Raw genomic sequence first — 15,185 nt, 5'->3', positions numbered from 1 at the left:
AAATTATACAAACAGAGAACCCATATTTTTTAGAGATTAATTTCCCAGAGAAACTGTAACTTGAATTAGTTGCTGTATTTGATATGGGGAGTTTCTAAAGGTAGGACGAAACTCTAAACCTCAGGGAAGAATAAATTATGGTTTGATGATAGTTCAGCAAGGTGAATCATTAGACCTGTGATCAGAGTATTCTTCTGGGAAAAGAGGTGGTAGAACTCAATGGCATAGTGTGTGTTGCCAGCACCCAGAGCAACTCCTGGTAATGGGTGGCACCCCTGGCACCACACGCGTGCGTACTTTGCACATGTTCCTGGGACCACACGATGATGTCACTTCCAGGAACTGACATTACTTCCAGGAAGTGACAGCATCACACAGGGTGCGGCCGCCCCCCAGGAGCCTGGTCTTGGCACCAGGAATAGGAAATCTCCTGTGCCAACTGGCCATGCCAGCTGCTCCACTGCCTGGTGCACCCTCGTGGGTGGGGAGGCTCCCTTCTGCCTCTGGCCAGGGAGACACACTCAAGGAAGTGGCAGCAGAGGCAGCCCCTCCCCAGCAAGCTGGGGTGTGGGGCCCACTCCTGTCTCATCACTGCTGAGGCTCAGCATGTCGCAAAAGAGCTGGGTGCCTTTGGCTGTGCGCAGGGAGGAAATGGGATCAGGGGGCAGACACGTAATTACTTTCCAGAGGTGCCAGAACTGCGTTCCACTGCATTCCCACTGAAAAAAAGCCCTGCCTGTGATCCAATAAGCCAAGAGGGGCATTAGGATCTGACATATGTGCACCCGTGTATCCACTGATTCCAAGCTGAGAAGCATTCTGGCACTGAAGTGTCAAAATATTCTGCAACCATCCCATGCATGGGGTAGGCATCCTGGGAGACACAGCATCTTTGCTGACCTTCCACCAATATCCCAACAATGGTCTCAACATTCTCAAATCTAAAGAGTCCTTTTTCCCATGTGTTAATAACAGAAGTCATGTGTAGATGTGTTTACTTACTATTAATTTTCTGAACTGCTTCATAACTGGCCTCCAAGACAGCTCATGATAACCAAACACATAGAAACAATAACTAATATTTTTTAAAAAGGAAGTGATGACTTATGAAGGTGGGGGGAGGGGACAATGGACACAGAATGATATACAATATCTTCTCCCCAGTTCTCTCTACTATAGCTACTGCTCTTTAACAGTTTCTCTGATAGCAGTGAGAGAAATTTCCTGCCTCTAAAGAGTGCTTTCTAGCAACCAAGACCAGGTAGCACCAGATGTTTTGTCCTGATGTGGAGGCTTCTTGTCATCCGGGCAGACAGATGGACAGTCTGCAGCTTCTAATTCTTACCAGCAGCAGTGAACTATGAAAGCACTGGAGTGGGGTGGGAAGGAGGATACAAACAGCCCTCTCTCCCCAGTCATCTGATATGATTTTTCTCTTTATGTAATTGCTCTTCATTTCGGGAAATCTCTTCCCCTTACAGTCCTGCCAAAACTGTTGCCTGATGCTTCCAAGCAGGTAATACATCCTGTTATCATCAAGGTAGTCAGTGATAAGCAAGGAATTTATTTTCTATCTTTTTAAAAATACTGTACCTTAACTGACAATTGCTATTGGATAAAACCCAGACTGCTTTGAATTACTGTTTAAATGGTAACACCCACGTTCTCAGTCTCTTACCTTTTCCATATCCTGTGGTGTTGCTGTTAAAAGTGTGTGGCCGGAAGTTATCCATTGCCGTGCAAAAATTACATACTGACCAAGACCAAAGTCCTCAAGCCAGTTACAAACTCGTTCATTGCTCCATTGGGCAAAGGGGGCATTATGATCACTAGGAAGCACAAAGAAAAGCACGAGACTCACATTATATTATCATTGTTAGATTCTATGGCACCTACTGTCAGACTCTCTCAATAATCTTGCATTGGGGAAGGGGGGAAAGAGAACTTGAGGCTTCCCAGGTCTCTGCAGTTGTCCTAGCATGAGGGGGAAGGATGCTGAGCCTGGTTATTGCAATGTAACAGGCAAGACCCAATAAGCCTTATATGCCAGAAGCTGAGCTTGTGGGTGGGGACTGGGGAACCCTCCTGGTACAGCTCAGCCAATCCCATTGTCACCGGTCAGGGCACAAAGACACACTGATTCTCTTGCCTCTTATTCACACAAGGTTTGTAGTGTTCATTGACCCTCTAGAAACTGCTTTCATTTATATGTTATTATAAATGTGATCATTTATTTATTTAGAAAGAAAATTATGGCACCTCACCAGGGATCCTGCCTGATGCAGCTTATAGACTAAGATATAATAAAAACATAAAACAGTAAAAGTGATTAATTAAAATAAAAAAGAAATTCAGCCACAGCATAAAAGCAGAGATCACCGAACAGTTTATAATAGCGATTTTCAGATTAAAAGTACACCATAAAATAGTGTTAAAGGATCTATGCCTTAATTAAAAGCTTGAGTGAACAGAAATGTTCTGGCCTGCCACTCCCCCAAAAGCAATACCGGTACCAGGCGAACCTCAAGGGGAAGGTGCCTGTGAGGTGCCACTACTGTCAAACCCCTGTCTCTTGTTGTCACCTGTCTTACCTCTGAAGGCATTAAGCTCAGGGCTTCTGAGGTAGATATTAACTGACTGGCTGGACAATGTGATCCCCAAGCCATTTAGGGCTTTAAAAGTAAGAACTAATATGTGCCTGAAAACAAATGGACAGCCAATGCAGATCTTTCCTCACTAGGTTGACATGATCCCTATATCCTGCCCCGAACAATAGCCTGGTTTCTACAGTTTGAATCAGCTAAAAGTTTTGGACCATTTTCAAAGGCAGCCCAACACAAAGAATATTGCAGTAATCTAACAGGGATACTGTCCGAACATGGATCACTGTAGCCATATCATTAACGAAATGGAATATTAAACATGGGGGAGCAGAAAGGACTGTGTGCATTCTAAGTTTACTCAGAAAATTCCTCAGTTCTGACCTTCTCTCCCAGTTTAACATGAACAAGACATACTGTTGGAGACAAGAGCTACACATGCAGGTACAACTTCTGCTCTTAATAGTTTGCACTAAGTAAACAAACTATCAGGGACATTGTGTGGAGGGAAGAGGAGTGAAAACCTGCCCATGCCCCAGATGATGCTGCCACCAAGTTTCCCTACAACAGACAGTCTTCATCTGACCACGGGCTACTTGCTTTTAAGAAATTAAAAGTGATTTCAAAATTCTGAAATCAACTGTTCTACCCCCACTCCCAATTGTTGATAAGACCTTTACCATTATTTTTCTAATGGAAGGAAGAGAAAGCGTTTGTTAGGAAACATCTCTAGAGAGTTGCAAGGTAAACAGTGTAGATTGCTGAACACCAATCAAATTGATGATGGCAAATGCTTCATTCTGAAATATTTAATAATAATCAACCAGCATTTACTTCTTTTGTCCCTTGGTTTCCTTTGATCGAGACAATCTAGGTCCAGCTGTTGCACGGAGGCCACCTCTCCGAAACTCAACCAAGCCCAGATCATCTCCTGGAAAATTGCCAGACTGAGTCCTGCGTATTCTTTTGGGAGAGATTAAAAATAAAATGTCACCAGGCATTAAAATGCAAGCAATATCAATTCTAATACAAGATCTCAATATCCATATGCATACTGTGAATGCATCCCACGTCTTACAGGTGCCTTTGCAAGAGAAATGTTTAATTTGCACTCTGCTAATGCTTAGAGGTTAGTCTAACATAGCTGGACAAAGTAAAACCAGCGTATATAGTTAACTTTCAGCCTGCCTGGCATGTTAATGGTGGGTTAGCTGACAGAATAAGGTTATTCTCCTGTAGCACTAGAGCTTGCCACAAGGCTAATAATTTTTTCACAAGATCTAATAGTACTTTAAAGGAGAAAACTGGCTGGGAGCTGGTCAGGAATCCCAGGAATTCCAGCAGAGCTCTTAGAGACTTCCTGAATGGAGGGAAGAAGGCTGTCAGTTTGTTCTTTCCTGGCTAAGAGACAAAATCCAAAATTTTTGGCCAGACTGAAGGAAAGATAATTTCAATAGTGGAACATACAGTGCAGTCCTAAATTGAGTCACACCCTTTTAAGTACATTGAGAATCAATGGCTTAGAAGGGTTCAGCTCTGCTTAGGATGTCACTGTGAGAGAGATCTCTGATCCAAATCCCTCATCCCTGGCAGCAGCTACTTTTAAAGAAAATAAAAGATGTCTGGTCAAGAATCTCCAGTGTTTTGTCTATTTGCCCTCTTTAAAAGGTTTGCTTATTAGAAGACAGACAGAAAATAGAAACACTTACTTTCCCCATATTTTCTTTATTCCTTTTGGGCTTCTTTTACTTTCTGGAGATAATGGAGACTGTGCACCTGATTCTGTTCCAGATGACAAGGGTGAAAGATCATCTGAAGTCATTGTACCATCCATATTCTCAGAATCCCCTGTGATTTAAAAATGCGATTGAGTTTATGTATGAAGCTAAAATACCAAACCTATCCAAAGGGCACCACTTGGTGGAAAGTAGGCCCTAATGTATCCTAAATTATTTGAGATGTAATCAGTTTATACAGCAAAATGTTGTTGAATTCAAGGCTCACACATCCTCTCAAATTTATATGCTGGGTATCTCACAAATTCCTATACCATTCCATTACCATCTATAAAAAAAGCTCATCATAATGTTCTTAAAACTTACCACACTGGGAGGCCCAGGTGGAGGAAAACAGGATATTCCAAGCTCTGTAACCACACTGCACAATGGTCAGGTTTACCAATCAATTTGTATATTAGTAACAACAATCTGACTTGCAAAGTGGATACAAGAGACATTTTTTTAAAATGTGATTTTCAACAGAGTTTTTGAGATTCATTCTGGCAAACGTCCAGGACATTTCAGCACAAAATTTTCTTGGGACACATTTTTTCTTAAAAAATTAAAAAATAAACGTCCCTGTAATCCCAGCCTGAACACAGGAGGCTGAGGCCGGCGGATCGCTTGAGGTCGGGAGTTCGGAACCGCAGTTGTGTAACGTCAGTGGACGTCCTTTGCTGTGTCTGTGAGCCAGAAAGGGTCTTGTGGGGTGGCCCGGCTCGTTCTGCGGAGCATGAGAAGCTCCAGCGATCATGAGGATCGCCCTTGAATCCAATATAATAAGTAATTCCACAACATTAGATTAGGGTTTTAATTTTGTCCCATCATACATACACTTGTAGACCTATTCTAGACAGGTCTACTCAAAATCCTACTTAGGCCTTTTCATTAAAGTTTATCCCAGGAAAGTGGTTTAGGATTGCATTGTACAGATCAATATTCCTACAGATTAATTCAGAAAACAAAATCTGGTCTGTTTAAATTCCATTGTACTAAGAGCAAAGTTTCCTTTGCCTTCAAGGGCTACAAATTAAATTTAGGCAATTTAATACTTGCAATTATCATGTTCAACTGAGAATTGAAAAAAACCCACAAATTTATAGTTAGCATAGATGCTTTGCACTGATGGTGAATACAATACCTAATACTGGCGCACTGACACTCCTGATGCGATCTTCAATCATTCCAAGAACCAGAAAGCCATATGAAGAAGCAAAGGTGATAGGAAATTCAAGCAAAAAAAATTATAGAAAAGCAAAGAAAATGAACAGCCAAGGCAGGAAATTAAAAATTGGCAGGAAGCAAAGTAACAAAGCAGGTGAAAGTGAGCGCTCAAGGGGTGCACTGAGTAGAGATCAATCTAGTTGAAATGGTACATTTTCAAAAGGATTTTCTATGGAACATATCCTCAAATATACATCTAAACTAGACAGAAAACAAGAACAAAGACTCCCCTCTTTCTCAGCTAAATGGCTATCAATTATTGTTATTCTATTTACATTTACTGTTAGCCATTTCATAGTCATAAATAGGCTAAAAATGACTAATAGTTATAAATAAATTCCTAAATTCAGTTCCTGACTTCAAGCAAAGTTGCGTCATTCAATGTAAAGCTAGCCTGTACAACCCCAATTTTGAGGCTTGAGGCAGAAGCACAATAAGCACTGGACTGCAGCGAATATGTTAAAGCCCCATCAAAAACACAGCAATACAAATAGCTATACAAACAGATATAGAAGGAGAATTACCTAAAGTTCCACTGAAAATTAACAATGCTTAATTCTGAGAGATGTGTCTAATATGTAGGCTTCCTGGCACAGCCCCTGTGCATGGTGGTAGCTTGTACTGACAGTGAGCTGCTACCAATTGAAGCGAGGCAGTTGTTCACATACAGAATTTTGTACATCTAAAGTTGTGGCATGTGCCCACAAATGCCTGGCTTTGGTTGCTTGCAGGCACACCATAAGGGTCAAATTACATGTACCAATCTGTTCCCCTGACCCGACTTTGACTCTAACAGTCAGGAGGAGGAAAGCTTGTTTTCAAGCATATGGGGCCCCAATTCAGATCAAGACTGGGGCCCAGGGGGAGAAGGGACTTCAGATTCTCTCCCATGCCCTTTATCCACCCCCAAATGAGCATGAGTGCTATCTGCCATGTTGGAAGGTTGGTTATGTGTACTGTTGGTTATCCTCCCCATGGGACAAATAGAATACTCCAGGCCTGTCTTGGACTGGAAAATTATACACGGAGGAAGGCTGAAAACTTCCTCCCACGCCATGTCACAGACACAGCCCTGATCTAAATCAAGGGTATGTGTACTTGGAAAACAAACCCCACGCCCCGACTGTCACTGTCAAAATCTCTTTGGGGGAATCCAGGCCCTACCCTTATACTTATTTATTTAGAAAATGTTTATACTGCCTCTTCAGGAATCTTCCTGAGGCAGCTTACAAAAATTATTAAAGAAATAATAGAAACAAAACATAAAAATATATTGATTAAAATCCAGCACTAAAAACTCAGGTTAGAAAACACAGACCATAAAAACAGGCCACTGACTGCTTAAAGTAAGTTTCAAGACTGAAAAGCCTAGGTGAACAGAAATGTTTTGGCTTGGAGTAGAGATGGGCACGAACAGCAATACGAACTAAAAAAACCCATGAACAGCCAAATCTGCTGTTCGCGAACAAGCTGTTTGTGAGGCCCCATTCTAAACAAACAGGTGGTCGTTGCAAGCCTCATTCATTGCTGTTCGTGAAGCCAGACAGTCTGGCACCTGCAATCAATTCCCATGGCAACTCAGGCAGGGATTGTCTGAACTCTGTCTGAACTCCTGCTGTTGCCCTGGAAACCCCAATCGAAGCCCAATTTAGCTTGATAGGCAGGTCTTCCTTCCAAGTGTGGACTGGAGCTCCAAATTTGTTACAAGAGGAAAAGACCAGGGGGGAGGGGGGCTCCTAGCTCTGGCTTTCAGGAAGAGACAGCTGCTGTTAAAGAGACAAGGGGAGTGCACTGGAGCTTAAATTTTCTTTGTGTGTGGTGGGAGGGATCTACCCCTTCAGGTTCCAGGGCTGCTGCCAGGCTTTGAGACCAAGCTATTATTTATTATGGGTACCTTTCCTGCTGCCTGCTCAGGTAGGGTTTCTGGGAGTGGTGCAGTAGGGATCTTGATGGTTGGAGGAGAGCCTGCTGGCTCCCACGAACAACGAACATGTTCATGAACAGGATCATGTTCATCAATGTTCATTGTTCGTGGATGGCAACGAACAACGAACACCATGTTCTTTTTTCCCCCTGTTCATGCCCATGTCTAGCTTGGAGCCTAAGAAAAGCAATGTAGGCACCAGGTGAGCCTCAAGGGGAAGGGCACAAGAAAGGTGCCACTACTGGAAAAGCCCTGTCTCTTGTTGCCACCTGCTTCACCTCTGAAGGCAGGGGCACAGAGATAGGGCTAGTGAGGCAGATCTTAACTGGTGGGCTGGACAATATGGGAGGAGGCAGTTCTTCAAGTCGCATCATAGTATATATGCTAAAGAAACTTCAGGCTAAGTTTTATATCATGGCATGGCATGTTATTTACACACAAAAACTTCATTCTTCTCCCTGAAGTACATACTTAGGCTCTGTATGCTGTTGTCCTCATTGCCATTCACATGACATGCATCTGGGGAAGCAGGCATGTTGTTAACATTGTGTGCAGTACGAAGAAGCTTTCCTGGCAAGGTCTGGTACTTGCTGCTTTTCACATGTGATTTGTTTTCCTTTAAAAAAACATGCAAAACTTACATTTAAAGCCTGCTGCGTTCACTTCAAACTGAGCTCTTTTCTCTGTCCAAACTTGGTGCTCTGTGGTGGCACTGAACTTTGGTGATAAGCTCCCCACATTCTTTCCCCTTCGGTTTACATATTAAGATTCCCAAGCAACTTTCCAAATTCACTCTGGCTTTTCTGGTTATTTGGGGAACTGGGAGGAGGAGGAAGTACTAAGCTCAATGAGCAAATTTAAGTAACCATACACCAGACTTTGTCATTTCTTCTGAATCACATGTATATTTTTATCTGCTTATCTGCTTAACCCTACTTTCTGAGTAATTAATAACAAGTAAGAAACTACTGAATTTGGAATTATATGCGTGGCTAGGTTCACACTTGCTTCAGTCAGCCAGAGCAGCATATACCAGTCTACCTGCTCTCTTCTTGTGTCATACTGTGGTCTGTGTATTTTGCAGGAAGGAGGAAATGAATGGTTCTGCCATTTTAACTGGTGGGTAGACCATATGATATTTAGCTAAACACAAGCATACGAAATATCAACTTCTCTACTAATACAGGGATTTAAAAATTTTTTTTAAGATAAGTATCTTACAGAAAAGTTAACTAATTTGCCTAACACACTGTTTTTTTAATGTTCAGAAAGAGAGGCACTCAAGGGAAACATGGAGTAAAAATAAGTACACAACTAAATAATAATTTCAGTATGTCAGTGTTAAAAAAATGGAGTTAAACAGAATATACCTCTTGTTCTATATCATGTTCTACAGGCTTCTCATCTACATGCTATGAAGTTGCAGGAAGGGTAATTTCAAAATGGGAGAGAAAGAAAATAACAAACAAGTGTTAGTGCAAACAAAGAGTGACATTTTAGTTAGATTTCTAGTGATCCTCTGCGAGGACACTAGGAGCTTTATTTTCTCCTCAAAACAGCATAATTAACACTAACACAGGCCAAATCCAGCCTCTACTGTAATTTGTGCCTTCTAGTGGATCCAAACAAGTGTACTGTAATTTAGGGATATAAATCAGATGTTTAACCACTCACTGAAATAATTATAAAACCGCAAGAATCAAACCAATCAACACTAAGTTATTCATGTTGGACAAAATGATTGTATTCAAGGCATGTTGGGGCAGCAGGATTCTCCAGACTCACTATACTTCTATACACTAGATTTCACATCTGTAATGTGCAGAAAGTACCATGTGCTTAAGATCTGATATGTTCAATCCCCCCACACCAAATATGAGGTCTGAAGAACATGCACCGTTTGGCCATTTAAATTAGACTCCACATATGTGCCATTTTGATGTTTGGTCCAACAAGTAGAAATGCTGCATTATTGCTGCCCCCCCCCCACCTTAAAATATACCCTCTTTTCCAAATGGAATCAGAGAGGCTATATTATTTAATAAATGGTAGTTTACCTATTGAAAATTCTGTTATATCACTGGGCCATTACAACAGGAAAACAGCATTTACAGATTTTACCTTCAAGGAAACTCTTTTCACAATGAGATAAGTGCTGAATTTAGATCCTTCAGTGGGCTGGGACATGGTTTGTCCATGACTCACTGAAGGACCTTTACCTATCCTCTCCTAATTCGAGTTGTCTGCACTCTAAGAATGATGTAAAAGATTCTGGTCACATCATAGGGTGCAGTTAGTTCATGTGCAACAACATAGGCAAGGTCTCTTGAGCTTAAATTACCTAAAATGTCTATGCATTGCAAAGCAAGATTGGTAATGATCCACTAGTTGTTTTTCAAGGAACTGGTCTACCATTATTAATCTCACTGAGGAACTCCTAATAGTTTTCTAGAGGAATCCCATAATACATACAGGATTCTGACTGGGCACATTCAGTCACAATATTAATAAGCACCTATGCATCATAGATTTTGACAAATAAGCCTAAACTTACAAACTATTTTGCCTAAACTTACAAACTATTACAGACTTGAACAAAGATTCCTACACACTCGTTCCTCTAATTAATACTCTTAAATTTAAGCAGTGCTAAAAGTGTGGTTAAACTAGACTTTATATTGTTCAGCAATGATCACCTTTATATTGTTCTCAATGCCTAGCTGTGACAAAATAGCTTCCTAATCATACAGAAACATCCATAGGCTGAATATGCCATAATGGTATACAGAAAAAGGAGAAAATAAATCCAAACAAAATTAAATTAGTCTTTCATTAATTTGCCATACGTAACATCAACAGTACCACAAACTGTATTGCAAGAATAAAATCAAAAAGTCAGAGGAAACATGCTGGAGAAACAGTGTAAGAAATTCTGGGATTAAGCACACAGCCTCTGGTTATCATTATATTGATCTATCACCTTTCCAATTGAGTTAGCTAGAAATGAAACATCTAAGCACAAACATTCGCCAAATTTTTATTAAAAGATTCTCTATATAAGGTCTGACTATATGTTATTTAGTTGATTTTCTTTTGATAAAATTATGGGGTAGTCCATAGTCTCAGTTTGTGCAGACCTTTCCTGGATCTCAAAATATGGTAAAATACCAACTTTTTACTTGCTGGGCATAGAACATACAGAAATATATAACACACATTTATTATGCAAAAGCTGAAATGTTTTAAGCAAACCTTTTCCAGAGAGTCACTTTGCAAGTCTTCTAGACTACTTGATATTTTTTTCTGAAAGACCCTTGAAAAGATAAGGTGATAAGTAATGTAAAACAATAAACTTACATTTTTCAGGAATATCTAGGTAAAAATGCTAACCATTATTTCAAAAATCTTTTCTCACTTATAGCCCGTAACACCAAGGCCCCTAAATGACACATTCCATGCATTTAATACCATTATGTTAAAAAGCACTTCCCATGTGCACTGGTCCATTAGCATGCAGTGCTAGCCAGGGGTCATTTCGTAGAAAAAGAACTGCAGGAGCTCATTAGTATAACTTATTAGCATAATTCATTAGCATATGCCACACCCCTTGCCATCACCGGAAGTGTGTCATTGGCATAACTGATTTGCATATGCCACACCCCCTGACATCACTCGGGGAGGCTTTATCACCCTCCAGAGTGCCCTTTTTCTCCCTCCAAAGGAATACAGATATGTATTCCTAGGGCCCTTCTGGAAGATGACAATCAACAGATAACAATCAAAAGATGACAAAAAAATAACCTCAGAGGAAAAAAGTCACTACACAGTGTAGTACACACTAAGGAACAACCCTGTCCTTGCAGTGGCCAAGATCAAACTGAGGGAGAGGTCCCTTCAATGGGCTTAGACTGCAGTAACTCTGCTTAAAATTGCACTGTAAGGCACTTAACTCTACAACCCTCTCTAAGTGGCCACCTTGTGCACTTGCTAGGCCAGCACAGAGCTTTCTAACACAGTTCAGACCTCAACTGCATCTCCTGGGCAACTCAAGAAGGAAAATGGCATGCTAGGCAGATAACTGAAGCAGTAGAGCTGAGCCTCAGATGAAATGAATTCGAGGTCTGTGGATATTTGTATTCATGATCTGTGGATTGATTTCTCTCTCTCTCTCTATACCACCCCCCTCCCTCCAATCTCCCCCCACACTCTTTCTTTCCCTCTACCCCCACCCCACTCTCTCTCTCTCTCCGCCTCCAGTCCACACTCTCTCTCACACACTCAGGAGTCAAAAATGAAAATAAAGCAAATGAAATCAAAGCAGCTTACCCTCCTTCACACTAGCAGCCCGGCTTGCAGGCAGACACTCACTCAAGAGTCACAAATGAAACCAAAGCAAGTGAAATCAAAGCAACTTGCCCTCCTTTACACCAGCAGCCCGGCTTGCAGGCAGGCAGGCAGTCACTCTCTCTCTCACTCACTCACTCAGGAGTCACGAATGAAAGTAAAGCAAGTGAAATCAAAGCAGCTTGCCCTCCTTTACACCAGCAGCCCAGCTTGCAGCAAGGCAGGCAGGCAGGCAGGCAGGCAGGCAGGCAGGCTCTCACTCACTCACTCACTCACTCACTCACTCACTCACTCACTCACTCACTCACTCACTCACTCACTCACTCACTCAGGAGTCACGAATGAAAGTAAAGCAAGTGAAATCAAAGCAGCTTACCCTCCTTTACAAAGATAGCCCCAGCAGCCCGGCTGCTGCCTCTGCTTCATGCTGCTAAAGAGACGGGCAGCAGGGAGGCAGCGCTGAAGAAAAGGAATCACGTGGGCAGGCCAAAACCCACGTGATCTCTTTTCAGAGCTACCACAACACCGTTCCGGCGCGTTCCCCCTCCAAATGAGCCCTGGTGCTAGCATACCCAGCAATCAGCATGTTAGGCAGGGACATCGTTGGGAGTGATTCATATAGTAAGCCTTGGCTAACTGGAATGATATTACTCAAGGGTGTTCATGGCATCCTCTTACCTGTTTCGGAGTTCCAGGCTTTCCCCATTTGTAGAAAATAGGCTATTTGAAGGAACTGGAGAGCTTTCTCTGTTAATCACATTGATAAGCACAAAAGGATTTTAAAGGGCAATCTTATAGAAATATATCAAATCTACATGTCCTACATATTTCATCCCATCTGACCATATTAATATTAGTACTAGAGCATGTTTTGCAAAGGAAGCATTACAACAGAAAGTCAATATTTAGATCTATAGTGATTTATAAAGAGAAGCACACAACATCTTCTTGCCTGATTTCCAGTATTTTTTGAGATGGAGGAGGCAACATTGGTTGGGTCAATTCCCCTTGAGGTACCTATGTAAAAGCATGCAAGTGCAGGTTTAATTACCGATAACAATAAACAATCTCTGGAACAAATGTACAAAAGGAACAACCAACCCACCTCAGGTTTATATAGTTCTATTGGGGTCTTATTCATGGGGTTCCATTTTCTTAAAGTAGCCTCAAGATCATCTTCATTGCAACCAGTCAAAACTCTTTCTGATGTACCTGGAAGAAAAGAACATTAGAAAGGTGTAAGAATTTTCTTCTTTTTTTTTAAAAAAAGAATTACATTGTTGTCCTATGTAGGTACAACATCAGAGCGAACCCTGAGACTGAAAAGTCTTACAAAGTGAACAGGCACCTTCCTACTGCCTAAGAAATGTATGGTGGTTTTGATCAGTGCTCAGAGTAGGAGTTTGGAGGTCCCTTCTTCATATAATCAGCCACTGGACCCAACCAACAGGACTCTTCTTAAGTGTCTTCCCGTTCTTAGAATGGTATAATCTACAGGATTTAAGAATGGGATTTTATCTGTGGCAGTTCCTATCTTATGGAATACCTGTTAAGAAAAGGCTTGCTGGGCTCGACATTTGGGTATTTAATGAAGACTTGTTTCATACGAGCTTTTGTCTCAGATCGTTTGTGAATATATTTTAATGCCCCAGATAGGTTATGTTATTTTCATAGATTGTATAAAAAAGTGTTAGGATATCTTTTTAACTATTTTGGAATTTCTGTAAGGAAAAATGGGATACAATCAGATAAACTTGTTTTTTGCAGCAACCGCTTTTAAATTTATGTTCAGTTATCTTTTTGGCTAAGTTACTCAAAATGCGGACAGGACATATAATATTTTATGTGGTTGCAAGGAAATAGCAGGCAGAATTTCTTTAAAAAACAAGTTGTCTTACTAGAAAATAATTCATTCTTTAACATGACAGAAACTTGTATTATCTAATAAGGATAAAAGGTCTTGCTAAGCTTTAGTAGGTGGTAAATTTAATGTCAGAACTTGCCAGTTGAACTCCTCAAGTGGAGTTCCTTATATAAAGACCTCATATGTTTTTGTTAAAGAGAAAGCCAGGCTCCATGTGGATATTTTGTTCCTCAGCAGACACATATATACACTATATTCCGCTTACTAGGAAACTCTGCCTATCATTTTGTTCATGAAGATCCCCGATGAGCAGCCTCTTCTTCCCACAGAAAGCCAGTTGAGGGCAGTTGTTGTATTTGTTTTACCCTGACCAGAGGATAAAATGCTAGATTTTACCCTGACCAGAGGATGCTAGATTTCTCTAAAAAGTAGCACACAGCAAACAGGCATCAAACCTAACATGAAGGAGAGGCTTGCTGGCCCTCAGACACAACAGTCTCATTGAATGTATGCTTATGATCCATCGTATGTGCATAACATAAATATATCTGTATCATAATGTCTTGTCTGGATGCTGTTTCCATGTCCTAATTTTACTCTTGTGGCTTTGGGGCCTTTGATAATAATGTTGCATATTCAGCCTAGCCATCAGCACCAAAGCAGCACTAGCGCTGCAATGGCAGATGGTATACAAAAACTGATAAAGCTGTTATAATAGCGGATTGGAATGGGTAAAGAGCCCTTCAAGCCCACTGGAAATATGAAGCCGTTCTGTAAAAAATAGTACTGCTTCAGCAAAATCTGATTCACAGAACTGGTCTTTTAAATTTAACATGCTTGCAATTGATACTTAGTCTTTAGCGGGATTTCCTTTATGACACACTTTTATTTGTTAAACAAAGCTATTCATCAAATAGTTCACACAATTTTTGAAAGGTCTTACATCTGTTATACTATCTACTAATTATACCTTGGACTGCTATCATTATCTCTTTCACTCGTCGGTACTGGCTTAACAAAACGGTTAACTCTTCTATTCGTCGGTCCTAAAATAAAAGAGAAATCAGATGTCTCCTAAGAGGATCAAAAAGCCCAGTTACAAGACACTGGATCGATCAGGAAGGCAACCTTACAAAGTCTTTCTGCACTCCCAGCCTTACTTTTGTATGCCCGCTCTTCAGTCAGAGGGAAAGCTAAACCTTAGCTTGCTGCATACTATCTCTGGGCTTTAAGTTGCCCGTTCCCGGTATACATTACTAAGCAATGCAGTTGCATAGGGATTTGCACTGGATTTTTGAAAATAGTTATACTCAAACATTTATTTTGCTGTTTCCCCCCAAAGCATCATAGAATAAATATGTGGAAAAACTGAGCATGTCTTAAATATGTAAAGGATGCCCATTTTGCAACTTCACTGACACCATGGCAGTCATCAACATTTCAATGTATGT

The 15,185-nt window shown here is 40.9% G+C and overlaps 1 protein-coding gene across 7 annotated transcripts in view; it reads right to left on the bottom strand.

The window, feature by feature from the left end:
* The window catches only part of PPFIBP2 (PPFIA binding protein 2), a 189,926-nt gene that overhangs the window by 17,423 nt on the left and 157,318 nt on the right, over nucleotides 1-15,185 (bottom strand). For 6 of the 7 annotated variants that reach the window (XM_054972944.1, XM_054972945.1, XM_054972947.1 and 3 more), the window contains 10 exons: nucleotides 14,705-14,780; nucleotides 12,976-13,082; nucleotides 12,823-12,887; nucleotides 12,549-12,617; nucleotides 10,779-10,839; nucleotides 8,897-8,938; nucleotides 7,998-8,142; nucleotides 4,310-4,448; nucleotides 3,435-3,563; nucleotides 1,679-1,829 (listed from right to left, as the gene is read on the bottom strand). In XM_054972944.1, the coding sequence (XP_054828919.1) occupies nucleotides 1,679-1,829; nucleotides 3,435-3,563; nucleotides 4,310-4,448; nucleotides 7,998-8,142; nucleotides 8,897-8,938; nucleotides 10,779-10,839; nucleotides 12,549-12,617; nucleotides 12,823-12,887; nucleotides 12,976-13,082; nucleotides 14,705-14,780 (984 nt within the window). The remainder of the gene's footprint in view (nucleotides 1-1,678; nucleotides 1,830-3,434; nucleotides 3,564-4,309; nucleotides 4,449-7,997; nucleotides 8,143-8,896; nucleotides 8,939-10,778; nucleotides 10,840-12,548; nucleotides 12,618-12,822; nucleotides 12,888-12,975; nucleotides 13,083-14,704; nucleotides 14,781-15,185) is intronic. The other variant, XM_054972946.1, reaches the window with a different exon arrangement.

The sequence above is a fragment of the Eublepharis macularius genome, chromosome 2, assembly GCF_028583425.1.
Source record: "Eublepharis macularius isolate TG4126 chromosome 2, MPM_Emac_v1.0, whole genome shotgun sequence".
Taxonomy (NCBI): Eukaryota; Metazoa; Chordata; class Lepidosauria; order Squamata; family Eublepharidae; genus Eublepharis; species Eublepharis macularius.
Note: the sequence above shows the minus strand (reverse complement) of the source record. Positions and strands in the feature narration are given on the sequence as shown.